Source organism: Balaenoptera borealis (assembly GCF_965194805.1).
Source record: "Balaenoptera borealis genome assembly, chromosome: 19".
Lineage (NCBI taxonomy): Eukaryota > Metazoa > Chordata > Mammalia > Artiodactyla > Balaenopteridae > Balaenoptera > Balaenoptera borealis.
Window position 1 is genome coordinate 60022337 of NC_138878.1, and position 25809 is coordinate 60048145.

The following is a 25809-nucleotide window of genomic DNA, read 5'->3' on the forward strand; positions in this document are numbered from 1 at the left end:
GAACAGTAGACTAGGAATTAAGAGCACAGGAATTAGGTGGGACAGGTTCGTTCTGGCTCTGCCACTTTCTTATTGTATGACCTTGGGCAAATACGTTGACCTCTGCAAATCTCAGTGTCCTTATCTGTAAAATGGAGATGATACTAGTATTTACCTTCTCGGGTGATTGTTGGATGTGGTAGGGTCAGATTGCCAGGACAAGAAGTTTTGGGGGTGGGATAGCTCGTGCTATCCCCAGGAGGGGCGCCAGAGTGGAGCCTTAAAGGATTTAGTGCTACAGTTCGGTATTGAGTAGCGGCTGTGGGTTTAGGAAGGATAGTCTGGAACGGTGTACAGTGAATGAAGATTGGGGATGGGAGTGGCATCTGGAGACGTTGCCTGAGGCTAAACTATTCAGGGTCTCTTAGGTCATCAGAAAAAGTCTGGGTTTTCTCCTAAGGGCACTGAGGAGCCATGGAAGGCTGGTGACTGGGGGGTGAGGAAGGAGAAAGGAAATGGTGCAACAAACTTCTAACCCTAGCTCAGGGCTAGGGGATCCAGGGCACCTTTAATTAATAACTTAGAAACACTGGCCCTTTCTGGTGTTGGTTTGAGAAACCGCCCATTTTTCAGAGAGGGGTAAGTGAGGCCCTAGAGAGGAAGGGAAGATTTCTTTGTTTAAGGTCACGCAGGTAAAGTGACAGAAGGGCTGGACCCCCGGCTCCGGTTCCGCGTTGGGCATGGTGCTGCCTCGCAGAAAAGCCACACCCACCAGCAGCATTCGCAACCCACCTACCAACGGGAGAAGACGGCAGGGAAATCCCACTTTAAGACCCCGAGAAACTTCTGCAGCTCGGAACACGGAACTTTGGGAGCCGGGACCACGCCGGGCCTTTTTTGCCCGCGCGCCCCTTTTCGCCTTCCCCATTGGCTCATGCTAGGAAGGGCGCCGTCGGGGGGCCCTCTGGTCACCTTCTCCGCGCGCTCTACGGCTAAAGCGCCCTGCGCAGGCGCGCGAAGGGAGCCTTCAGGGCCCGCGCTTTACGACACTTGTGCAGCAGCGGCAGCGGCAACTCGGCACTCCTTCGCGACGATTCGGCCGGGTGCCGCTGGCCGCGGTTGCCAGGGTGGGGGGTCGCTTTGCGGCATGGCGATGGCGGAGGGCGAGCGGACTGAGTGTGCTGAGCCCCCCCGGGATGAGCCCCCGGCTGATGGCGCTCTGAAGCGGGCAGAGGAGCTCAAGACACAGGCCAACGACTACTTCAAAGGTGCGCCCGCCCTGGAGGGAGCGAAGGAGGGTGGAGAGCGGCCCAGGTCATGGGGTGCCGGGCCCGCGCGGAACCATGGCAACGAGGAGCGGCAGCCTGGGCGCGGGGCAGGCACTACCAAGTGACTGGGCGTGGGGAGGCCGAGGATGGCGCTACCAAGGGGCGACAGAGGGGCCTTCTGAGAGAAGGGATGACACCTAGAAGTGGCGTACGGAGCGGGTGCTAAGTGGGGAGACTGAGGAAGGCGCTTCCAAGTGTGAAACGGGAGGGGGACGGGAATGAGGGCACTACCAAATGTGAGACCCCAGAGGTGCCAGCTTATGGTGAGACCTGAAGAGGGCGCTACCAAGTAGTGACATGGGGCGGAGCAGTGATGGCGCTACCAAGTGGAGAGACACCAAGTGGGGGGGAGGGGGGGACTGTCCCAATAGAGCAGGAAATCATGGGAGTGAAGAATAGATCATTAGATGGGAGGGCAAGGAAGTAGGAGATTTGGGGTTACACCAGGAGAAGGGAGGTTCTGGGAGTAGAGGTGAGGCAATCCCAAGAATAGTATGACTTAGGATCTTGGGAAAGAAAGATGCGGGGGCACCCATACATTCATTAATTCATTACGTTTATTGAGCATCTGCTATGTGCTAAGGACCATGCTCGACTTCAGGGATGTAGCAGCAGATGAGACAGATGTAGCCCTGCCCTTATATATCTTGTAATTTAGCAGAAGAATCAGACATTGAGTAAACACACATAAATAATAAAATATTTAGAAGCTGTGATGAGTCCTTTGGAAAAACCCCAACGGAGTGTGAAGTAGAGAATAAGGATTAGAGGCTACTACTTTAGAGAGGGCGGTCAAGGAAGATCGTACTGAGAAGGCATTTAAGTTGAGAAGGAGAATTGGGAAGGAGTGGCCCAGGTGGGTGGAGCTGCCTGTGCAAAGGGCCTGAGGTCGGGAATGAAAAGAGACTGGCTGGCTTGGCTGGAACTTTAACGAGTTAGTAGGGAAACAGGTACAAGGTAAGCTTAGGACAGGGGCCAGATCACGTAGGGTGTCACAAGTCACTGCATAGACTAGTGTGGATTTGACTCTGCTATCCAAGAGGAGACATTGAGTAGGTAGACGGGCCAGTCTGGAACTCTTTGGAGAGGAATTCGGGCATGATCAGCCTATGCGCGGACTGGAACACCCTGGAAATGGGTGAGGTCTCCTCAGAAGAGAAGGGGCCTAGTACGGAACCTCAAGGGATTCTAAGATTTAGAACAGAAGAGGCTGAGTAGGAGTGGTCAGTGAGGTGGAAGGAAAATCAGGAAAACTGAGAGAAGAGAGTGCTTCTAGAAGGAGGGGCTGTACCTGAGGTCGGATGCTGCCAAAGCGAGCACCGAGCATTGACCGTTGGATTTGCCTCCGTAACATGTTGGTGGGAGCCTTGACCAGAGCGGTTTCTAGGGGATGATGGCGATGGTAGCCAGAGGGAAGGGCGCTGAAGAGTGAATGGGAAAGGAGGAAGTGGAGACAGCAAGTGTTGACAAGGGTTTTGAGAATTTTGGTTCTGAGAGGAAGTGGAGAAATGGGGGGGGAGGGTGCCTTTTTTTAAGAATAGAAGAGACTAAGAGTATGGTCCTATAGAGAGAGAGTTGATCCTGCAGGAGAGAGAGGAGAGCTACAGCAGCAGAGCCCTGGAGGAGGGGTGGGGCATGGGAGGAATCCAGAGCATTAGTGGAGAGCTGTCCTCTGGTGGGAGCACGAACAGATTTTAAGAGTGGGAAAGTCAGGTCAGGCCGGAGCAGCGAGAAGGAGGTGGGACTGGTGAGAGGTGAGGCTGGAAGGTAGAGCCCTGGAGGCAGGTCAGGGACGTGATCCCGAGGGTGGTAGGAAGCCAAGGAAGGTTTGAAGAGAGGAGCGACACAGTCTGATTAGCGTGTTTGAAGGCGATCCCTCAGCGGCCTTGCAGAGACTGGATCCGAGGGCAAGGCTGGAGACCAGGAAGGAGACTAGAATGGTGGACAGGTGAGTGGGGAGGGGGGTGCTGCCCACTAGGCTGGAGAGACGGAAATCGACTCAAGAAATGTTTCAGAGGGAGAATGACAGCGGCCGCCTGGAGAGAGGGAGGAGGGAACCCCAGGCAGGAAGAGCTGGATGACAAAGGCCCAGAGGTGAGCCTGGCACCAAGGAAGTGAGTGGGGCTGGAGTGTAAGAGGCCAGAGGAGTTTACTGTGAGGCTGCAGGCAGGAGCCTGAGCTTTCCACTTGAGGACTCGAGGAGCCGTGGATGGTTCTGAGTGGGGAAGGACTGGATTGGGTTTGTGCTTCAGGAAGACCCCTCTGGAGGGGCAGGAGGGGGCATATGCTGGGAGAGCTGGGAGGAGGCTGGGCAGGAGAGGATGAAGGCCAGACCAGGGCAGAGAGGGGTTCTCGGCTTGGAAGTGAGAGAATAGATTTGAGAGATGTTCTGGAGGCTGACTTGACAGGACAGGGTGACTGCCTGGCTTTGGGGCTTGAGGGATCAGGTGTCCAGGACAGGGTCCAGTCTCCAGCTGGTGGAGGTGTGGAAGGTGGGGCTGTTCCTGAAATGGGGATCGAGAGGGGCAGCAAGTATGGGGGTGATGCTGTGGCGAGGGAGGAATTCTGGGAAACAGTGGGCCATCGGGAAGGGCTCCTTGCCCTCCAGGACCTGGGATCTGAGCTCTTAGGAGGCCTGAGACTGGGCAGGTAGCCAGCGGTCCTGGCATTGAGCTGGAACGGAGGGGAATGCCCCTTCTGGTCCAGGTCCCTTGCTGTTTGGCAGGCAGCTGCAGGCACAGAGCCCCAGTCTCCAGGGCTGGGGGAATAACAATAAAAAGAATAATTACAGCTCGCCTTAATTGAGCCCCCATGGTGGCCAGGTACACCACTTTGTTTAATCCTCCCCCGAGCACTAGGTGGGAGCGGGCCTGTTTGTTTTATAGAGGAAGCTGAGGCTCTGAGAAGTGAAACCGCTTGCCCAAGGTCAGAGTGTGTGAGCGGCACAGCCCGGATATCCCCCTTCCTCACCACGTGCTTGGCGCCCACGTTCAGAGTCCTTACCCACAGCCTCACCTGGAGCTGTCCTGGCCCCAGTGGGAGAAGAGGGGCCCCAGGGGCTCAACATGGTGGGAGAAGAGGGGCCCCAGGGGCTCAACGTGGTGGGAGAAGAGGGGCCCCAGGCCCCCCGCCCCCACCAGCATGGCTGGATCACTTCTGTGAACTCAGGCCCATTCCAGAGGCCCTGGTGGGGCAGAGCCTGATCCCCAATGTCGTTCAGCTCTCTTCCCCTCTTTCTGGGCCTCATTGCCCCCCACCCCCTTCTGTAAAAAGAGAGGGGTTCTATTTGACCCCCCAGGAGGCCTCTGAGTCTAAGAGTTTGTAGACAGGCTTAAGAGCTCCGGCTGCCTGGGTTCAAATCTTGTTTCTTCCTCTTACCTGCTGTGTGACCCCTGGGCAAACCTTAACTTCTCTGTGCCTCAGTTTCCTCCTCTAAAATGGGGCCTCTCTTAAGGATTAAATGCGCTCATATTTGTCGAGCACATAGAGCAGGGCTGGGATCTGGTGCCACTGGGTAGCTGTGTGAAGCACAGGCCCCTCCTGTTTCCTCTGCTCTAGTCTCTTCCTTTCATTTAGTCATTTATTCACTTCTTTTACAAGCCTCTGCTGACCTCTTTCTCTGCTGTAGCCACATTTCATCCAGGAGTTCCTTTAACCCTCACAAGCAACCCATGAGGCAGGGCCGACTGTGGTTCCCGCAGTTCAGATGAGCAAGCTGAGGCTGAGAGAGGGGAGGCTGTCTGCCCAAGGTCTCGTGGTCGGGATCCTCAGAGCCAGATGTCAGGCTCCGAGACACCAGGCTCCCCACCCCATGCCGAACGGCCCGGCAAGAGCGCTGGCCAGTCGGCCTCTGGAGCCCAGCCGGGAGGCTGGAAGGAGCCCTCGAAGGTGTTGGTGTTCCAGGGAGGGTCAGTCAGACTCGGGCTGCCTGGTTCTGCCCTTGCGTGTTTCTGGGAAGTCCTGGGCCTGCCCTCCAGCGCTCACCATCCTGGGGGACACACCCATCGCCTAACGGTGACTACCCAGAGGGGGCAGGGCTGGGATAGGGGAGCCCAGGGGCCGAGGCAGCCGGAGAGGTGCCTGACCCAGCCTGGGTGTCAAGGAAGGCTTCCCAAAGGAGGTGACATCCGGGCCATTTGAAAGATTGCCAGACATTAGCCTGCAGAAGGAATCGCTGTTATATTGTTCCTGGCATCTCCCAGCACCTGGCTTCTTTCTCTAGTGTAGGTGTGTCCTGTCTTTCTCTTTCTTTCATTCCTTCCTTCCTTCATTCAGGAACCATTCATGGAGCCTGGAATCCTCTTCTTCCATTCTTTTCACCTGACTCACTCTTCCTCCTCCTCCAGGTCTCAGCTCCAGCATCCCCTCTGGGTTGCCCCAGCTGTAACAACTCTGGGGGTGGATCTGTGTGTGCTGTGTCACTCCCACCCCCCAGTTGGACTGTGCGCCCCAGGAGGGCAGGGCTGGGGGCTGCTGTGTCCTCAGACAGGGCAAGGGTTCAAAGAAGTAAGACAAACAGGGCCCCTGCCCTTATGGGGCTTAGGTTCAAATTGCGACGATGGATTATAAGCAAACAAAACAAAGGAAAGCCATGGTTTATCAGATGGCTCTGGAGAAAAGAATAGTGGGAGTTAGGGCAGGAATTTTCATTTTAGGCTCAGTGTCTGGAGGACTCTCTGAAACTTTAGACCAGAGTGGGCACGTAAGTTGCCCAAGGACACACAGCTAGTAAGGAGTGGAGCCAGGGATTGGGCCCAGGCTACCTGCCCCTGTGTCTGTGCCTGTCTCTATGCCAGGCTCCCACTGAGAGGCCACCTGGTACGGAGGATGAGAGTGGGAGCATTTGGGTCTTGGCCTGGCTCAGAATTCCTGCCTGCCACTTTGTGTGATGGGGTTTCCCTCTTAGAGCCTCGTCTGGAGAATGGGGCTAAAGCAGCTGTCCTCAGGGTTGCCATGAGGGTTCAGTGAGGCGACTCAGGTACCAAGAGCCCCACGTGGCACCTGGCACATCATGGCCCCCGCAGTTCGGGTACACCTCCTAGCTTTGGTCTCCTGCCTGTTGAATGGCCACACGGGCGGGGCCCAAGACAGCTCTGCAGATACAAACTGAGTGTTTGACCTTGAACAAGACCTCTGTGGCTTGCTGTAAAGTGAGCACCAGGCAGTGCTTATGCCGTGGGGATGTGAGGATTCCACGGGCCGAGATGTAACGTGCAAGGCATGGCCGTAGCTCATTTCAAATAAAATTGACCTTTCCCCTTGGCCAGATGTCACCTCCTGTCACTCCACACTTAGAACATTGATGTCCACACCCAGCTCTGGCTGTGGTCTTTGGGATCTGTCCTGCCAGCCTCCCTGCCCTCATCTCCTGCCCTCCCCCAGCTCCCTCCACCCCAGCCACACCACCCCCTTGCTGGTCCTGGAAATAATACTCTGTCACCCCTTCCCCCCCCCCCCCCGCCCAGGGCCTTTGCACCTGCTGTTCCTTCTGTTGGGAAAGCTCTTCCTCTGGTCTGGTTTGTCACTTCCTTTGGGTCTCTGCTGAAATGTCCCCTTCTTGAGACCTAAGTAGGTTCCTTTTCCTTTCCCACTTCTTATTCTCCTACTAGAACCCCTCTTCGGGCTTGTTTACTTGCTTTGGGGGGCTGGGCAACCAAGGGGCTCAGGGCAGACTCACATTTGCTGGTTCACAGCTCAGGTCTGGCACTCAGTAACATATCCTCTCCAGGCCATGGGGAACGTTCAGTAAGACCCTCCTGAAGTCCTGGAAGAAGTATTGTCCACCTGGGGCCTTGTGGGGGGTGATGGTTGGGTGGATGGGTGTGTGGAAGTGATTTGGGGTCTTAGGGATTTGGGCCTGAGGAGACAAGGCCTGTGCTAGGGTGGGACAAGTCAGGACAGGGAAGGGGGGTGGGCTGAAGAGACGTTTCTGAGCTCAGCTGTGGACCTCAGTTTCCCCATCTGTAAATTGGGGGACTGGGCGAGTACCCAGCCTAGGGGCCTCTTCTGGCTGGGCGGTGGCAGCCTTGCCTCATGCGTCTCCTCCTCCATCTTCACAGCCAAGGACTACGAGAACGCGATCAAGTTCTACAGCCAGGCCATCGAGCTGAGCCCCAGCAATGCCATCTACTATGGCAACCGCAGCCTGGCCTACCTGCGCACTGAGTGCTATGGCTACGCGCTGGCCGACGCCACGCGGGCCATCGAGATGGACAAGAGGTACATCAAGGGCTACTACCGCCGGGCCGCCAGCAACATGGCACTGGGCAAGTTCCGGGCCGCCCTGCGCGACTACGAGACGGTGAGCCGGGCCTCGGGGGGCGAGCCAGCTTGCAGCTTCTGAGCCGGGCGGGTGCTGAGGGGCGGGCGGGGCGGGCTGGGGGAGGACGGCCTCTGGGTGTGCGGCTGGACTAGATGGGGAAGGTCTGCGGAGGCCATTCACACGTTTACTCACCGCCTGCTCATCCAACAGATGCCAGCCGGGCTTGTAGCCCAGCTCTGCCATCGTTGCCTGGTGACCTGGGACAAGTTGCCTGGCCTCTCTGTGCCTTCTTTCCCACATCTGTGAAATGGGAGGACAGTAAGACCTACCTCTCAGGGTTGCCGTGAAGAATAAATGAGCCTCTGCTTTCCAAGTGTTTAGAACAGCCCCTAGCATGTAGTCATGCTAGGGGCTGTTCTGTAATAATTAAGTATTATGATAATTGTTGCTGTTATTGTTGGTGAACAAGAGGCACACAGCTCTTCTGGTGGAGCTTATAATTCAGAGGAGGGCAAAAAACAAACCCGTCATTGTGAGGGTACACAGAATCGTTGCAGGTGAGGATATGGGCCTGGGAGAAAATAGACTAGGGTGATATGCTGTAGAGGGACAGCAAACGGGGGGTGTGTTTTAACGAGGTGACAAGGGAGGGGACCCAGAGGACGGCAAGAATTCACCAGTTCACTCGCTCATCTGCCACCCCATCACTGTAAGTGCTCTGATGATAGCGCTAGTGGTAAGGACCCCCGGAGCACACGCCTTCGTGCCAGGCATGCGCTATACGCTTCTCGTCAGCTGGCCGAGTGACTTGCGCGGCAGCCCTGCGAGGTGGGAACTGTGATTACTCCCATCGTACAGATGGGGTGACTGAGGCCCAGACGGCTCAAGTCCCCTGCCACCAGCACGCAGCAGGCGAGCGGCAGAGCTGGGGTCTGAACGCAGGCAGCCCAGCCCTCCGGCCTGCGTCTTTCCCACTCGAGAGAGTCGCTCCTCGAGAGTAGGGGTTTTGTTTATTCTGGACATTGGCTTGGTGCTTGGCATCCAACAGGGGCTTAGTGTTCGTTGAATGAATGATCATTCTGCCCCCCTCCCCGCAACGCACCCGGCACTCCCTCCTTTCCTGTCATTTGTCACGCACTCTGAGCAGCTTCTGTTGTGTCGGGAGAGGCGACAGGGGAGGCTGAGAGCCACAGGCTGCAGATGGAGGGAGCCAGGTCAGACGGTTGGGGCTGGCTGCTGGCCCCGAGAGGAGGGCGGCTGTCAGGCCAAGTGCAGGCTCGAGCCAGGCGCTGGGCCGGGGGCACCTGTGTCAGGGTGGGGCAGAGGCCTGGAGGAGGAGATAATTCAGAGACTGAGGGGCGGAATGGAGGAGGGGGCTGGGGTGACCCCCCGGGAGGAGGAGGGAGGAAGGAGCAGCGGAACAGAGCCCTTACAAGCGTGGGCTCCCAGGCCGTTCCCCAGCCAAGCCTCTCCCTTGTCCCTTGGCGTCCTCATTTGGAGAATGGTGACAAGAGGAGTGGCCACCTCCTGGGCGGCTGTTGGGCTCTGGTGAAGTGGTGTGCGTAAAGATCATAGGGCTGGAGGGCTCAGTAAAGAGTAACTCGGAAGACAGGTGGGGTTGGATGGGGGCAGGGCTTTCCTGCAGGTCCCCAAATGGGGGGAGGGGCCTGGAGGAGATGGGAGGGGGCAGGAGATGAGAGGAACCCCAAGCACAGGTCTGCGGCACAGCTCTGGCCCAGACTGGGGCCTCGCCCCGCATATTCCATGAGGCTGAGAGGTCACTTGCAGCCGTCTTGTGGACATACTGCTTCTGAGTTTTCTCCCGGGCCTTGAGGATGCCCTGGGGGCTGGGTCACGGCCCATTGCCCTGTGAGGACTCTGCCAGCAGCCCTGGGGAGCCCCTGCACGAGCCTGAGATCCTTGCCCGCCTGGGCCAGCTGCCTGCCTGCAGGCCGTCCTTTCTGACATGTTTCATCAGACTCTGGGTGCAGGGCAGAGGGGCTGGGCCCTGGGGTGACTCCCCATCCAGAGTCTCTACCTCCAGGGCTATCTTGTGACATGCTGGAGTTTCACGGAGGATGTGCCCCGGCCCCCTCTTAAATCATGGCATCCTTGGAGGCGGAACCAAGATGTGACCTTGGTTAAACAAAGAGCCTGAGGCTCTGTCTCACAGCAGCCTGGGCCCTCAGGTGAAGGACCTTTCTTTTCTCAGCCTCAGTTTCCTCACCTGCCTACTCACTGTGGGCCTAGCTCTGCTGTGAGCTCTTGACATGCTTTTTACAAGAAGGAAAATGCGTTCAATCCACTTTACAAGAAGGAAAAAGAGGTCTAGAGAGAGGAAGTCCCTCCTCCAAGGTCACCCAGCAGCGAAGTGGCAGGGCTGAGACTTGAACCCATAGTCCATGCTTGTAATGGTTAGTGGGCCGTGAAGTCAGTGTAACAGTTGGAGACCAGCACTTCTGTCTTCATCAAATAGAATAGAGAAGAAGACAGCAGTTCATTGTTTGGAGGAAGTACGTATATATTTGTGAAAGAGTATTTTTCATTTATGTGAATACGGATGTGTATTAGATTTGATAAAATATCTATTTCTTACTGTGAGTCATAGTCTCAGGTTCTGAAGGTCACTCATGCAGGGGCTGGAGGCACCGGCTCCACGGTCAGGACGCCCGGCTATGAGCTGTGTATCTCTGAGAGCTTTGGATCTTCGGCCCCAGTGTCCTCATCTGTAAACGGAAGAGAACAGCAGAGCCTGCCTCAGTGGCCTTGTGAGGATTCGGCAAGAGTAGTACGTTCAGAGTAGGGCCTGCCCCTGCTCAGTACTGGGTGCGCTTTCTCCTGGGGGTGTCTGGGGAAGAGCCTGCGGCCCCCAGGAAGGGCTGTGTGCAGGCACAGGGCCTTGTTAGGGGGCGGGGGGGGGTGGGGCATCTCTCTTCTGCTCTCCCTCCAGGGCAGGACCTGATCTCCCCTTTCCATGGGTCCATGTTGAATCCCCCCACCAACGCCCCTCATCTCCAAGCTCATCCTTTCCGGGGGACTCTGGCTCCAGGATTCCCTGCCCCCTTATTGGGTCCTCTTCTCAGAAGATTCCACCTGTGTTCTTTCCCGTCTGTGGCTGGAACTCAGGTGGTGAGTCACACGGGCCCAGGCCGGATCTGGGGGACTCCTTCAGCACTCCTCACCCTCTCCTGGGATTTTTGGGGTTTGGTTTGTAATATGGTTTGCGTTTGGGTTTCTTCTTACAGCATAGCCCAACACAGTCAGTTAGCAATGCGTTTTGCCTCGCTAGCCTGTACGAACGCCCGTCCCGCTAAGGTATGGACGTATGATAGTAACAGGAACGGTCACAGCTGACACCTGACACGGCGCTCTCAGGGGCCGGGCGCGCTGGTGACCTTCGTGCTGTGGTAACTCATGTGATCTTCATGACAACCCTACGCAGTGGGGACTCTTACTATCCCTGATTTACAGGTGAGAAGACCGAGGCCCAGAGAGTAGTCACTGCCCTAAGGTCCCGCAGCCAGGAAGGCACAGCCTGGTCCCAGACTTGTTGACACAATCATCGCCCTTAGCTCAGGCAGTGTACTCCGATGGTCTCACTCTGATTTATTATGGAAGGAATGTTGGTGTGACCTCCTAGATGAATTCACTGGAGGGTCTCGACCCGTGGGGTGAAAACGCTAGTGTCCTGCTTCCCACTGCCTCCCCCAGACCCCTGGCTTCTTTGGTTGCCCGTGTGCCACGGGCAGGCACGGCCTCTCTCTGGGCTGCATCCCATCACCTCTGCATTGGAAATAATCGTAATGGCCCGCCACACGTTGTCATGTGGGTCCCCTGAAGTCAGCTTTTGCTCCCAGACTACAGTCCTTCACCTCAGTTCTAAACCCGAGCCATTGTGAAAAATAGTCTGGTAAGTTTGGGCAACTCATTTGGTGGCAAAATCTGACCTGAACTAATAGGCCGTTGATGGTCTCGTTTGCCCCCATGTAGTGCGACTAGAAGTTTCACTGCAGAAACGGGAGTGTGTGTGGTTACCAGGTGCCAGCCGGACTTGCTGGAGGTGTCCTGTAACATACAGCACGCGGGTGCACTGTGTCACCTTTCTAAAATCCAAGAGTTCCCAATTCCCAAACACGCGCAGCCCCCATGGCTTCACGTGGGGATCACAAGCCTATGTTATCGTTTCATTGATTCGAGTCATTGTAGTTACTGCCTGTGAATACCCCCAGCTGAAAATACCACTTTTTAAAAGCAGCTTTTTATTTTGAGAGCGTTGTAGCTTCACACGCAGCCGTAAGAGGTAACACAGAGATCCCACTCTCCCAGTTTTCCCAGTGACATATCTGGCATCACGATCAGAATCTGGATACTGACACGGATACAACCCAGATCCCACTTGTTAAAGAAAAGTCCAGCATTCAGTTCTGACCCAACAGGCCTTGGGACCCACTAGGCCCCTCCAACCTGGAGCAAACGACCTTCCCCAGGAGCGGGAGCCTGGCAGGGTCACTTCCCTTTCCCAGCCAGGCAGCCAGTTATAGGAGCAGTCGCAGCAGCCCCAGGCCCTGGAACAGGCACTCGCTCGCTGCTGGGCCCTGCGCTGGGCCTGATGTTAAATTCTCACAGCCACCCTCCACCTCTCCAACCTCCCTCGCTTTCTAGAAGCTGAGGGAGGCTGGAGAGGTATGGCTGCCTGCCCTGGAAGGCCTGGATGCAGACCCTGGAGGCCTGGCCCCAGAGCCTGCACTCGTGACCACGACGGTGTGTCCCTGGAGGGCGTGCGGGGCACTGTGGGGACGGTGGCAGCGGTCGGTGGGGGGGGGGAGCACATCCCAGCGTGCCTAGGGGAGCAGGACCTTAAGCAGGGAGAGAACTGAATCCTGTCTTCTCGGGTCAGTGCCCTCACCTCTCTGGGCCTCAGGTTCCTAATCTGTCAAATGGAGATGTGATAACATCACATAGAGCTGCTCTAAGGATACAGTGAGCAAGGTAATCGCTTACAGCGTCAGGCACATGGTGAGTGTTGGAACACTTAGCTGTGTGCTGTCGCTGCTGCCGCCCCTTTATTCCCGGGGTCGTCGGTGTCTGCCTGCATCCCGCAGCCCAGCCTGTGAGCTCTCTGAGAGCAGGGTGGTGGCTCAGAGGGGATGCTTAGTGGGGCATCCATCCGCTCCGGGCATTCGTTCACAGCTGGGACACGGCCTCAGCCCTGCCCTCATGGCCATGGCCGCCTTCCAGTGGGGAGGCAGACCCGTCTCCAGCAGTGCTCAGGGCTGGGGCGGGCGGGGGGAGCCCAGGGCCCTGTGTGAGCCCAGAGGGGGTGCCTGACCCAGCCTGGGGGAGAGGGGAAAGGGGAGCTGAGACCTGGAGGAGGAGGAGGGGCTAGAAAGTCGCTGGAGGTAGAAATGAGGTGTTCTGGGCCGGGGGCAGCCTGTACAAGGCCTGGAGGTGAGAAGGAGCTGGCACACTTGGGGACTTGGGAGTTTGGTCTGGCTGGTAGTGCTGGGCAAACAGGGAACGTGGAGGGGTGGGCGGGCCTCTGTGGGCCAGGCCCAGTGGTGGTTTGGACTTCGTCCTGAGGTGTGGACTCGTAAGGTCTCCTTGGTGGGGAGGACTCCAGGGAAGGTCTGGTGCTGCCTTTCTCCCAAGCCTGGCACCGCACCCCTACCCCGGGTGGAGCTGCCTGGCAGGGTGCCTTAGCCTGAGCCTGCCCCGAACCAGCTTCCTGCCCCACCGCCTGGCCTGCACACCCATTCTCAGGGGCGTGAGCCACACCGACCCTCAGGGGTTATTAGCAGATGCCTTTTCCCAGGCTTCTGACTCACTCTGCCAGGCTTTCCACTGGGGGGCATCCCTGCCCTTGAGGACCAGTCCTGGCACCCCCCTTTCTGCCCCCCGGCACAGGAGCTGTGGGAGTCCGCTCCTGGGGAGGCCAACAGAGTGCGCAGGTCAGGCAGGGTCCACTAATAATTACAGGAACAGTTACAGATAACTAAACTGAGGCTCAGAGGGGTGAATTCACTTGCCCAGGGTCACCCAGCAAGTAAGTAGCAGAGCTGGGATCTGAATGCAGCCCTGCCTGCCTCTCAGCTTGGAGGATCAGAGTTTGTAGGAAGCGGGATAGAAGGTAGGGAGAGCGGAGAGGACAGGCTCCTTTTCCTGAGAACTAAGTGTGTCCCAAAGCCGTGTGCCTGCTGCTTCCTCCATACGATCTCGTTTAATGAATGCAGCAGCCCACGAAAGGGGGCCGTGAAGAGCAGCCTGCGCTAATGTGGACTTGACTCCCGCCTGGCACCGCTGCACACACTTCACAAGTGTTCACTTGTTTAGTCCTCCCAGCCCCCTAGGGTAGATGCACTGTCACCTCTACCTTACACAGGAGGAAACTGAGGGAACTCACTTGTCCTGGGTCTCCCCAGCGCCCAAGGTTGAACAAGGGCCACGTCACCACTAGGTGCCCGCTGCTGCCCGCAGAGCCCAGGCTGCATGCCAGGCCCTGTGTATCACCCCCAACAGCCCTGGCAGGTGGAGCCTGTCATCTCCCCCATCTTGCAGATGAGAAAACTTCGGCTCAGCGAGGCCGGGTTATCCAGCAAGTCATTGCCTCTTCAGATGAGTCTGGGCTGTAAATTAGGACTTTGGATCCGTCCCACCCTTTCCTGTCAATCCCGCCCCCCTTGGCATTGACTGTAACGGTATCAGTAAAGTGCACCTCAGCCCGCTCTGATTCCAATGAGGAAGCTGAAGCGGGGCCAGTTTTATTTTGATGATGGTCAGAGCTACGATTTATTAAGAGCATCTGCGTGGGTTAGCACGTTTACCCACCCGGCAGCCCTGTGTGGGCAGCTCTGTCAGGCCCAGTTTGGGGATGCAGAGGCCGAGGCCTAGAGGTGAGGCGAGCCCAGGCTTGCACCCCTAGTGCACCCGGCGCGGCTGCTCTGCTCAGCAGTCGTGAAGCCCCGGGCCAGGCAGGCCGAGGGCAGCCGCGGCGTCCCCGTCTCCCTATGGCTCCTCTGCCCCGACCCCGGCCTGGCTGTTGATGCCTCTTTCCTTCCCTCCCCTCTCACCCACCCATGCACCCAGGTGGTGAAGGTGAAGCCCCACGACAAGGATGCCAAGATGAAATACCAGGAGTGCAACAAGATCGTGAAGCAGAAGGCCTTCGAGCGGGCCATCGCAGGCGACGAGCACAGGCGCTCCGTTGTGGACTCGCTCGACATCGAGAGCATGAGTGAGTCAGGCCGGGGTGCCCCGCTGTGCCTGGCCCAGAGCGTTCCTCGTCTTTGCCTGAGCCCTCCATTCCCAGTGCATGCTGGGGCGCCGGGGGGATGGGGCTCTGGTGCTTCTGGTGCCTGTCCGCACACACTGCCTGTTGCTCCTTCGCCTGCGCTTCTGGGGACTCCACAATCCAGAGCTGGGGCTGGAGGTCCCGGGTTTGGGCGAGCTTCCCTGCTGTACCACCCACCCTGCCCTCCGCGGTTGCACTCACCCGTCACGGGCCTCCTGTGTCTGGTTTGTCCATAGGTCCTCTGGGCGCTCAGCTGAGTCTGTCATTCATTCCACAGATGGTTATTGGGCACCTAGTAGGTGCCACTGTTCTAGGCACTGGGGATACAGCTGAGAACAAAACAGTCCCTGCCCTCCTGGAGCTGGTGTCCTAGTGGGGAGAGAGGATTGACTAGTCAGTTAACAGTGTTAAGTGCCGTCAAGTCAAGTCGGGGAGAGGGCCTTTGAGCTGACCTGAACGGGAGGAGCGGGCCATGAGAGGACCCAGCCGGGGAGTGGCATCTTCTCTCACTCCATCCCCCTCTCAACCTGTGTGTCCAGCGCCGTGTCTGCCCCGTGCCTGGGAGCCAGGCCCTACTTCCCACCCTCACAGTGGCCATGGCCTCTGACTCTCATCCCCCCATTCACACACCAGCCATCGAGGATGAGTACAGCGGACCCAAGCTTGAGGACGGCAAGGTGACAATCACTTTCATGAAAGAGCTCATGCAGTGGTACAAGGACCAGAAGAAACTGCACCGGAAATGCGCCTACCAGGTAACGCCCCTGTCGAGGGCTGAACGCGCTTGTGACCCCAGGATAGCATCACAGCCGGGCCTGAACCCCATCACAGGGCGCGAGAGGAGAAGGGTGGTACCGGCAGCGAACACTTGCTGAGCCCGTGGTGTGCCGGGCACCCTGCAAATGAATTCTTTATTTCTAGCATTTCCATTGGGTTATTTTTTTCAATAGCTTTCATCTCTCTTCCCCATATGTTCATGCATGTCATTTACCTTTTCTGCTAGATCCTTTAACACATTTTTTTCATAGTTATTTTAAAGTCTCTGTCTGGATATTCCACCATCTCTGGGTCTGCTTCTGTCGTGTGCTCTCTGCGTCTTATAATTTTTTATCGTATGCCAGACATTTTGTGTAAAAGAGTAGTAGCGACCGAGACAAAACTTTCCTTCAGGTAACGGCAGGACCTGATTCTGTCGGGCTGCTATTGTGAGGGTCTGTGTCCACCTCATCTGCAGTTTAGGGGCAGGTCTTATTAGACTTAGTTCACCGCCGGTTTCAGATGTTTTCGGAGTGGAATCAGGACTCTCCCATCAGCAGGGCTTGGGATCTTAGTCCTGGCAAAATCCCAGGGATGTCTTTATGCTGTAAAGTCTCCAGCTTTTGGAACTGGAGGAAAGCGCTCTGATTTTCAGCCCTGCTGCCAAGATGGGGTGGCTGGGGAGTTCTCCGCCCTTAGTCTCACCCCCACTTTTGTGCCTCAGATGGCCTCTATCTACCACGCCGCCTTGTGCCTCGCCTTCTGGGTGGCCGTGGGAGAGAATCCGAGGGCGAGGGCGGAGGCCTTCTGCGGCGGGGCCCCTCGGGGCTCTGTAATGCCAGCCCACGCAGGCACGAGGGTTCTGCCGGCTTCCCCTCTTCTCAGCCTTGAAGGGTCTTGCCCTCCTGGCGCGCTGCCAGGAGGAATGCACTCACGGTCCCTTTCTCCCAGGGAAGGGTTGATTAATTTAGGTTTCTTTGTGTCCTTGCTCTCAGATGTTTCAGGGGTTTTTTTGTTTGTTTGTTTGTTTTTTTTTTTTTTGGCTTGTCCTCGTCATTAGGGCAAGAATGACAGTCTTTTACAAACTCTTTACATTCTGACCTGAAGTGGACATCTCCTACTTTTTTTTTTTTTTTCCAGGCCCTGCTGTGCAGCTCGTGGGATTCTTAATTCCCCGACCAGGGATTGAACCCAGGCCCTGGCAGTGAAAGTGCCAAGTCCTAACCACTGGACCACCAAGGAATTCCCTCCTCTTTTCTTTCACACTCTGTTTTCCCAGCTTTGTATTTAGAACATTGTCAAGCCTACAGAAAAGTCAAAAGAACAGTGCGGTTAACATCATACCCCTTTCACCTAGGTTCACCGTTAACATTTTGACACATTCACGTCATCTTTCTATGTATATGGGTGTGTGTATACACATACACTTTCTTCTTTTTCCTGAACCATTTGAGAATGAGTTGCATCATAATCTGTATCCCCTAAAAACAGGACGTTCTCCTACGTGACTATGATTTAGTCATCCCACCTTAGTAATTTAGTACCAATACAATAATACTGACTAATGCAAACAGTCCACAGGCTGTCCATAAGATCTGCAGACATTGTCAGGTGTACATGACATTGTCAAGGTCATCTTCAATCTGAAAGAACTAATACTCTGTGTTTCTAGACAAATATTTTAATTTTCCCCAGTTTTTCCCCCCAGACATTCTTTTTAGCTGTTTTTAAAAAAAAAAAAAAAAAATCCAAAATCTGGGGAATTCCCTGGCAGTCCAGTGGTTAGGACTCTGTGCTTTCACTGCCGAGGACCTGTGTTCAATCCCTGGTTGGGGAGCTAAGAATCCCACAAGCTGTGTGGCGTGGCCAAAAATAATAATAATAAAAAAACAAAATCCGGAATCCATTGAAGGATCAATTACTGCATATGACCTGCCTTTTTAACCTTTTTTTCATCTAGAGCAGTCTCAAGCCTTTTTGGGAGATTTTCGTGACATTGACATTTAGACATTTCCAAGCCAGTTGTTTTATAAAGTGTTCCACATCTGGCTTCATCCTGTGTGTTTCTTCATGATGCTGATTGTTTTTGGTTTTTTTTTAACATCTTTATTGGAGTATAATTGCTTTACGGTGGTGTGTTAGTGTCCGCTTTATAACAAAATGAATCAGCTATACATATATCCCTATATCTCCTCCCTCTTGCATCTCCCTCCCACCCTCCCCATCCCACCCCTCTAAGGTGGTCACAAAGCACGGAGCTGATCTCCCTGTGCTATGCGGCTGCTTCCTACTAGCTATCTATTTTACATTTGGTAGTATATATAAGTCCATGCCACTCTCTCACTTCGTCCCAGCTTACCCTTCCCCCTCCCTGTGTCCTCAGGTCCATTCTCTATGTCTGCATCTTTATTCCTGTCCTGCCCCTAGGTTCTTCAGAACCAATTTTTTTTTTTTTAGATTCCATATATATGTGTTAACATACAGTATTTATTTTTCTCTTTCTGACTTACTTGACTCTGTATGACAGTCTCTAGGTCCATCCATGCTGACTGTCTTAAGAGAAACCAAGAATCTAGGTTTTCCCATGAAATAATCCTGATGTTTAAATGCCGCAGAGGACACGCGGGTCACAGCTTGGGGGCCGCCTCTGCTCCCGGCCAGCACCCGCGCGGCCAGACCTCCCCCGCCCCTTCGTCTCCTCTCCCCGCCTCGCCCTCACCCTCAGCCCAGCAGCGTCTCCTGGCCAGTACAGTCTCTCTGGGGCTGGGGTGGGCGGCAGGCCCTCCAGCTGGCCCCACTCACAGCCTGCCCTGCCTTCCAGATTCTGGTACAGGTCAAAGAGGTCCTCTCCAAGCTGAGCACGCTCGTGGAGACCACGCTCAAAGAGGTGCGCGCTGGGGGCGGTGTGCGGGCGGGCGGGCCGGGGCGGGCGGCTCCCTGGCTGGGGAGGGGCCACGGAGCTCAGAAACTCACAGACCCACCGGGCTTGGTCTGCCTTCTCTCTCCCTGATGTCTGCCCTCCTCCCCCACCCTGTCCCTCTCCTCCTGGCTGTCTCTCTCCTCCCCTCTTCATTTCTGTGCCTTCTGCCTGTGTGTTTTGCATGGTTCTTCTCGGTCTGCTGTGACCTCTCACCCCTCCCCTCCCCCCTGCCCCCTCCCCACATCTCTCTCTGGGCCCCTCCCTCTCCGGTGGCCTCTTTTCTTCCAGACAGAGAAGATTACAGTGTGCGGGGACACCCACGGCCAGTTCTATGACCTCCTCAACATATTTGAGCTCAACGGTTTACCCTCGGACACCAACCCCTACGTATCCTTCCTCGGAAGGGCAGGCCCCTCCCCTGCCCCGCCTCCCGGGTGTGGGGTGCAGGAGGGAGAGGAACCCCTTTCTGGGAGGCAGGCATGAGCCTGAGAAGGGAGAGGCCTGAGTGCTTGCTCTGGCACTGAGGTGGGGTGGAGCGGCTGGCGGCCTTGCGCTCCGGGCTCTGGGGCCAGACAGGCCAGGGCCAGTCCCCGCCTGCTGTGTGACCTGGGCAGGTGGCCAGGGTGTCCGAGCCCCAGCTTCTCCCCGGCTTGAAACAGGGCTGGATGTGTGTGGTATAGGAGCATATATGTGGGGCGCCTGGCCCTGCCCACACCTGGCTTCCCTCTTGGCTGTGCCGTTTTCCAGCTATGGCTGTGGCAGGTCACTTCACCTCACAGTTCCTTGGGTTCCTTGTTTGTAAAATGGGGAGAAGAGATAGTGGTAAAGTGGGCTTCCCTTATCGGGCTACTGAGAGGAATAGTGTGTTAATACCTGTGACGTGCTCAGTGGCCCGCGGTCCATGCTGAATAAGTATTTGCTGATGTTACAATTGCCTGATGAATGGCCACTGGGTGGGGCTACCAGGCCTGTGCAGTGTCGGGTGGGAGGGCCTGTGTCTCATTTGCCCTGTGGCTTTGGGCCTGTATTGGGAGGAGAGCTGAAGCCGGCTGACCACCTGGGGTCTCCCCCTCTGCCATCAGTTTCCCTGAGGAGCAGACGAGGTTGGAGACCTTACTACCACCCCGAGGCTCAGAGAGGCCAAGCTGCTGGGCCAGACCCACACAGTGAGGAGAGACGAAAGCCCAGATGCCCCAAGCCCTGCTGGCATTCTCGACCCCAGGGCAGTGCCGAGAGGAGCCGGGGTGTGGAGGGGCTGAGGAGGGAGCACTTCCCCCCACCCTTGTTTTCCTTAACAGGGCAGATATTTAATGGCGACTTCGTGGACCGCGGCTCCTTCTCTGTAGAAGTGATCCTCACCCTTTTCGGCTTTAAGCTCCTGTACCCTGATCACTTTCACCTACTTCGAGGTGAGCTGGAAGGCAGCAGGGTCTGGGGTCAGTGTGGGGACCTGGGCAGAGCCCTCGCTTTTTCCTCTGTGAGCCTCCCATTTCTTATCTAAGAAGTGGGGATACCAGTTGCAGTTGTGTTTGTTTTGTGTCTTCACTGAGATCATGCACGGGCCTGCCCTGTAAGGTCGGGCAGGTTGTGCACTGTGCAGCGGCATCACGTTAATGGAGCTCTGTGGGCCCCGGTGAGGACTTGGTCATGGGAAGGCTCTGATCAGAGGAGGGTCAGGAGCTCTCTCTGGTGTTAAGAGGATCCCTTGGGCCTCCGTGTGGGGAACAAGCCAAGGGCTGAGAGTGGGAGCAGGGAGACTGGTGGTGGCTGGACCCAGGTGGGAACAGTGGTTGGATTGGGGCTCACTTTTCAAAGAACGCAGAGTGTTTGCCAGTGGGCTGGAGGAGGGTGTGAGAGAAAGAAGGGGTCAAAGGGGGAACTCCAAGGTTTTGACTGGAGCATCTGGAGGCCTGTGGCTGCCACTGACGGACGGGGGGGCAGGAGGAGCAGGGTGTGGGCTGGAGGGTGGGCAGCCTGGCTCTGGACGTGGCTGTGAGGCTGAGAGGAGCGGTCTGGGGGCGCCTGGGGGGCTGTAAAGTGTGGGTTCCTCAGCGTGCATGTGGTACTGGGCAGGATGAGCTCACCAGGGAGTGAGGGCCGCCGGTGGAGGACCTGCCTGCTGAGAGGTGGGGCGCTGAGCGGGAGATGCAGCCAGGAGAGGACGAGAACCAGGAGGAAGTGAGGGCAGCGGGCTGGGTTGGGGGCTCCTGGGTGCATGAGTGCTGACACCGGGCAGGTTCACAGCCAGGTTCGGGGAGTTCTTGCAGCAGGACCTGGCATGTGGCAGATGCTCAGTGGGGGCCTGGCAGCTTCCTTGTCTCCCCCAAGCCCCAGGAGGGAGGAATGAGGTTGCGGGTGGGAAGATAAGAGCACGGCGTGGGGCTGGCCCACAGCAGGCATTCTGCAGGGGGCCTCTTTTTTGTCAATACCTCCCCCTCCTTGGTACTTCCAGCCGGAAACGTACGGCAAGTCCTTCAAGAAGGAGCCCAAGGCTCACCGGGGCAAGGGACACGCTTCTGGTCACTTGGGGTCAGGGCCAGGGCTGAACCCAGGCCTCACCCACTCCGTGATGATCAGTGCAGGCCTGGGCCTTGTGGCCATGTGCCTTCTCGGCCCGTTTGCCCCTCTAGAAAGGGGACTGAAAACTGTGTCTCCACCCCGCCGGGTTTCTGGGAGGGACCAGTGAGCTGCTGTGTGGGTGCCACTGGCTTGGGGCCACCGGCCTGTCCTCCTCAGCCTTGGCCGGGGTCTGAGCCAGAGGGCGCCCAGCGGTGCTGAGGTTTCTCTTTGTCCTGCTGTCGGCCAGGCAACCATGAGACAGACAACATGAACCAGATCTACGGCTTTGAGGGTGAGGTGAAGGCCAAGTACACAGCCCAGATGTACGAGCTCTTCAGCGAGGTGTTCGAGTGGCTCCCGCTGGCCCAGTGTATCAACGGCAAAGTGCTGGTGAGGCAGGCCCGCCCCCGCCGCCGCCGCCGCCGCCATGCGGTGCAGCGAGCCAGAGGGTTGGGGTGTGGCTGGCCCCTGCCCTCACGCTGCTGTTCCCTCCTGAACCCCAGATCATGCACGGGGGCTTGTTCAGTGAGGACGGCGTCACCCTGGACGACATCAGGAAGATCGAGCGGAGTCGGCAGCCCCCAGATTCAGGTGCCTGGGGACAGCCCCTCCCTCCTGGGGCTCGGGGGCTCCAGCCCTGCCCCGGATGGGCTTTGCGCCCTCGGCAGGAGACAGCAAGGCTGAGCCTCAGTTTCCTGACCTGTAACTTGGGTCAGTGCACCTCCCTCGTGAGGCAGTGCTGGCCGGGGAGCATGAGTGTCCGCAGCACACAGCGGTCATTTGTTTATTTGTGAGTTCACCGGCTGCCCCTGGAGTGACGTGATGGGACAGACAGCGGAGTGTTAACCGCACACAGCTGTGGGGAGAGGGTGTGGGTGGAGTGGGGAGGTAGCGGGCCGTGGGGGGGCCTCCTGGGGGCACCACGCGAACGCCGACGGGGCGGGAGGAGGAGGTGCCTTCTCGCAGGAGTGCAGCCCGGCAAGCGCGGGGCGCGGAGGGGCTGGTGAGGCCAGAGCCTGTCCGGCCTCAGGTCCGGGTGGAGAGCTTGGTCTTTGTTCCTAGGGCAGTGGGAGCCACAGAGGCTTGAGCAACAGAGGGATCTGGTCAGAACTGCAGTGTTTAAAGCTCCCTCCAGGGACTTCCCTGGCCCCAGGGCGCTCCAGTGGTTGGGACTCCGCGCTCCTCTGTAGGGGGCTCGGGTTCCATCCCTGGTTGGGGAGCTATGATCCTGCATGCCGTGTGGTGCGGCTAAAAAAACCAACCAAACAAAAAAAACGCTCCCTCCAGCATTGGGGCCCTAACGGATTGAATGGGGTCTGTTCCCGGGGGGAGGTCAGCGGGGAGGCGGGCAGCGGCTCAGGGTCCTGTCCCACGTGCCCCATGCCTGCTCCGCGGTGGATGGCCCCTCCCCTGCCCTCCATCAGGCCCCGACGCTCCCCTCTGCTCCCTTCCAGGTCCCATGTGCGACCTGCTCTGGTCGGACCCGCAGCCGCAGGTCAGTCTGCCCGGGGCCGTGGCCGGCAGGTGCGGGCTGTGGGCAGAGCGGGCGGGCTGGAGGGGCAGCGGGCACCCTGAGCTCCCTGTCTCCCCAGAACGGGCGCTCGGTCAGCAAGCGGGGTGTGAGTTGCCAGTTCGGGCCCGACGTCACCAAGGCCTTCCTGGAGGAGAACAACCTGGACTACATCATCCGTAGCCACGAGGTCAAGGCCGAGGGCTATGAGGTGGCGCACAGCGGCCGCTGCGTCACCGTCTTCTCTGCCCCCAACTACTGGTACGTCCCCGCCTGCCCCACCCATCTGGGCCTGTCTTCTCCGCCCACTGGTGGTTTTCTTTTTTTAACTTTTTGTGATAGAAAATTCCAAGGATACATACGAGTAGATAAAATAGTGTGATGAACGCCCACGTACCTGTCACCCAGGTTCAGCAGTTACCAGCTCTCACCACCCCTACCCCTGCCGTGGGCTATTGTAAAGCAAACCCCAGGCATTCTCTCTTCTGCCCGTTGTTGCCCTAGTGTATTTCTGAAAGAAGGAACTCTTCTTTTCTGTATGTAACTGTGATACCACTGTCACACCTTGAAAAGAGGTCACCTGAACCCAGCCAGCGTTCCATTTCCCCACGTCTCTCATCAGTGTCTCATTTTAGTCGATTTCTTCCAAGCAGGACCCAAACAAGGGCCACGTTTTCAGTCTCCTGATCTTCGAGTTGCCTGTTCTTCTTGCCCTCCCCCTTGCTGGTTTTTGATTGAAGAAACCAGAGTCTCTTGTGCTCTGGCCGTTCCATCCCCAGGTGGCCAGACACCATGTTCCTCTGTCCCCTGTGTTTCCTGTTGACTAGAGCCAGGGCATGGTCAGCCTGGAGACCAGGTTTTGGCAAGAGTCCTGCCTCTGTGGGGCTGCCCGTGCCCTCTGCCCACCCTGTCAGGAAGGCCCTCTGCCAGCCCTGCTCCCTGGGCCCTCTTCTCCCCGCCCCCGGCTCCCACGTGGCCCTCTCTCCCCCTCATCCTCACTCCTTCTGCCTGGGCCCCCTGGGCCCCTCTTCACCTGGATTCCTCTCTCTTGCCTGGTCAGCCTCTCTGTCCGTCTGTGTCCTTGACTCTGTCCAGGGCTCTTCTCCCTCCCTCTCCCTGCTCCTCCTCCTCCTTGATGCCCCAGGCCCACCCAGCCTCTGATGGACCACACCGGCCCCTCTGCCCTTGTCCCCGCAGCGACCAGATGGGGAACAAAGCTGCCTACATCCACCTCCGGGGCTCTGACCTGCGGCCCCAGTTCCACCAGTTCACAGCAGTGGTGAGTCACCCCCTTGGGTCCCCTGCTCTCCCTGGCCTGGGCCCCGGGGGGAAGAGGCTCTTATGAGTGCATAACGGCTCTCAGGGGTAGGGCTGGTTTCTGCATCTGGTGCTCAGAAGACCCTCCTCCACGCACCGGCCCATTTCTGTCCGTGTCTAACCTGTGTGCCTCTGGTTTCTCAGCCTCATCCCGACGTCAAGCCCATGGCCTACGCCAGCACGCTGCTGCAGTTAGGGATGATGTGAGGCCCACGTGACAGGGCCCCTGCTCCCCATCCGACCCCAGGCCCGGCCCAGGGCAACGTTGGACCCCCCTTTTACTTTGTAAAGTTTGTATTTATTCCCCTTTAGGTTTGCAGAGGGGGTGGGGGGCTGGCCAGATGGTCTGCTCCCTGGACAAAGAAGAAGGAGGTGGAGAGGCGGAGGGTGGGGCACCGAGCGGGCATTCTGGAGGGAGGCCAGCACTGCTGGGTGGGGCGGGGCCCAGAGGCTTCCCCGCCCCCTTGCTTGCGTGGCCCCTCCCCTGCTAAAGCAATAGGTCCCCGCCATAGGAAGACCCCTGGAAGGAGGGTCATCAGGGAGGCCTCACCTGCACCTCACCCGCTCCTGGCAGCCGCAGGGCGGGGCTAGGCTGGGGCTCACCCCCTTCCTGGCTCTTTTATGTCTGTAATTAAATATGTTAAAATAAAGTCATTATTGTAAGTCAGCTTGTCTCCGATGGTGGAGCCTTGGGAGCTGCTGGGGATGGGGGTGACCGCTTCATAAAGTCCCATCCCCTCATCTCTCATCTCCCTGGGGCACCCTGGAGCTGGACAGGCCGGTCTTGGGGCCAGCCAGCCCAGCAGCCCCTTTGCCCATCATAGAGGGCTCCTGAGGGAGAGCTGCCGCCTGGGACAGAGAGTGCCCATCAACGGCTCACGTGCAGTGGGGGAGACCAGGGCAGAGCAAAAGCTAGCAGAAGCTGCTCCTTGCCTCTGCCGATCCCCGTCGGCAAGTGTTCACTGAGGCTGCTCACGGCCCAGCGGGGCAGACCCCTCTTGGGCAGGCCGGCCTCGGTCCTTGCATCACACAGTGAAGCAGACGTCTCCACCCGCCATGGAAGCCTGGAGGTATTTTCTACCACTTCCCCTTTTATTCTCCGTCAGAGGTTACTGTTGCATCCCCTTCAGGCTGCTCTCCCTGGCTTGGGCCACTGGAGAGATGTCTGTTTTTAAGTCTGAGCTCTTTTGGATCCACCTTTTCCAGATGACAGCAGATGGAGGGTGGAGTCCAGTGAGTACCTTGACCCCCTCAGGTTGCCCCCCCCCCCCCCCCCCCCCGTGCCGGGGACAGAAATGAGGCGATCTCAGTCCTGATTCTGTTTGGGCATTCAGAGAGGCCCTGCGGGTAGGTCCTCTTCTCCACGGCAAGTCGGCATTGCAGTGGGTGTGAATGAACCACCTTCCAGGGGTATGCACTGGGCTGTCCTGGGGAAAATAGGCACGAATCCCAACGTGCCAATTGCATTTACTTCCCATGGGAAACAGGTGTTCTGAGGAGTCCTTCAGACCTACAGGGGGAATTCCGGCAGGTGAGACGCCCGGCATCCTGGGTGTTGTGGTTACTCCTGCTGGTAACCCAGGAGTTCAGGAGTCCCCAGGCCCACCCTCATGTTCAGTCATTTGCTAGAAGAACTCACAGAACCCAGAAAAGCTGTTATACACACGGTTACAGTTTATCACAGCAAGGAAAAAAAAAAATCAGCAAAGAGAAGAGGCACACAGGGCGGAGCCCAGGAGAGACCAGCCACGGGCTCCGGTCGTCTCTGCCAGTGAAGTCACACGGATGGCGCTGGTTTCTCCCAGCAACCATGTGACAACATGCACAGGGAAGGTCACCTGGGCTTTGGTTTAAAGGGTCTTTACTGGGCTTGGTCACGTTGGCCACCCA

At 57.3% G+C, this 25809-nt stretch overlaps 1 protein-coding gene across 1 annotated transcript; it reads left to right on the forward strand.

The window, feature by feature from the left end:
• The first annotated feature begins 1088 nt into the window (after window positions 1-1088).
• Window positions 1089-24586, forward strand: PPP5C (protein phosphatase 5 catalytic subunit). The gene is made up of 13 exons (XM_082370187.1): window positions 1089-1247; window positions 7367-7608; window positions 14653-14800; window positions 15491-15612; window positions 18435-18500; window positions 18822-18920; window positions 19837-19942; window positions 21340-21482; window positions 21596-21683; window positions 22547-22587; window positions 22685-22863; window positions 23800-23881; window positions 24064-24586. Exons 1-13 carry the CDS (start codon window positions 1127-1129, stop codon window positions 24124-24126), a joined length of 1500 nt encoding a protein of 499 aa, XP_082226313.1. The 5' UTR covers window positions 1089-1126; the 3' UTR covers window positions 24127-24586.
• The last annotated feature ends 1223 nt before the right edge of the window (window positions 24587-25809 follow it).

Excerpts from the sequence above, each read along its gene's own strand:
- PPP5C (XM_082370187.1), top strand. The coding sequence starts at position 1,127 with ATGGCGATGGCGGAGGGCGAGCGGACTGAGTGTGCTGAGCCCCCCCGG. Across the intron at positions 7,609-14,652 it reads CCCTGCGCGACTACGAGACG|GTGGTGAAGGTGAAGCCCCA; the intron begins GTGAGCCGGGCC and ends CCATGCACCCAG. Across the intron at positions 18,921-19,836 it reads CCTCGGACACCAACCCCTAC|ATATTTAATGGCGACTTCGT; the intron begins GTATCCTTCCTC and ends TTAACAGGGCAG.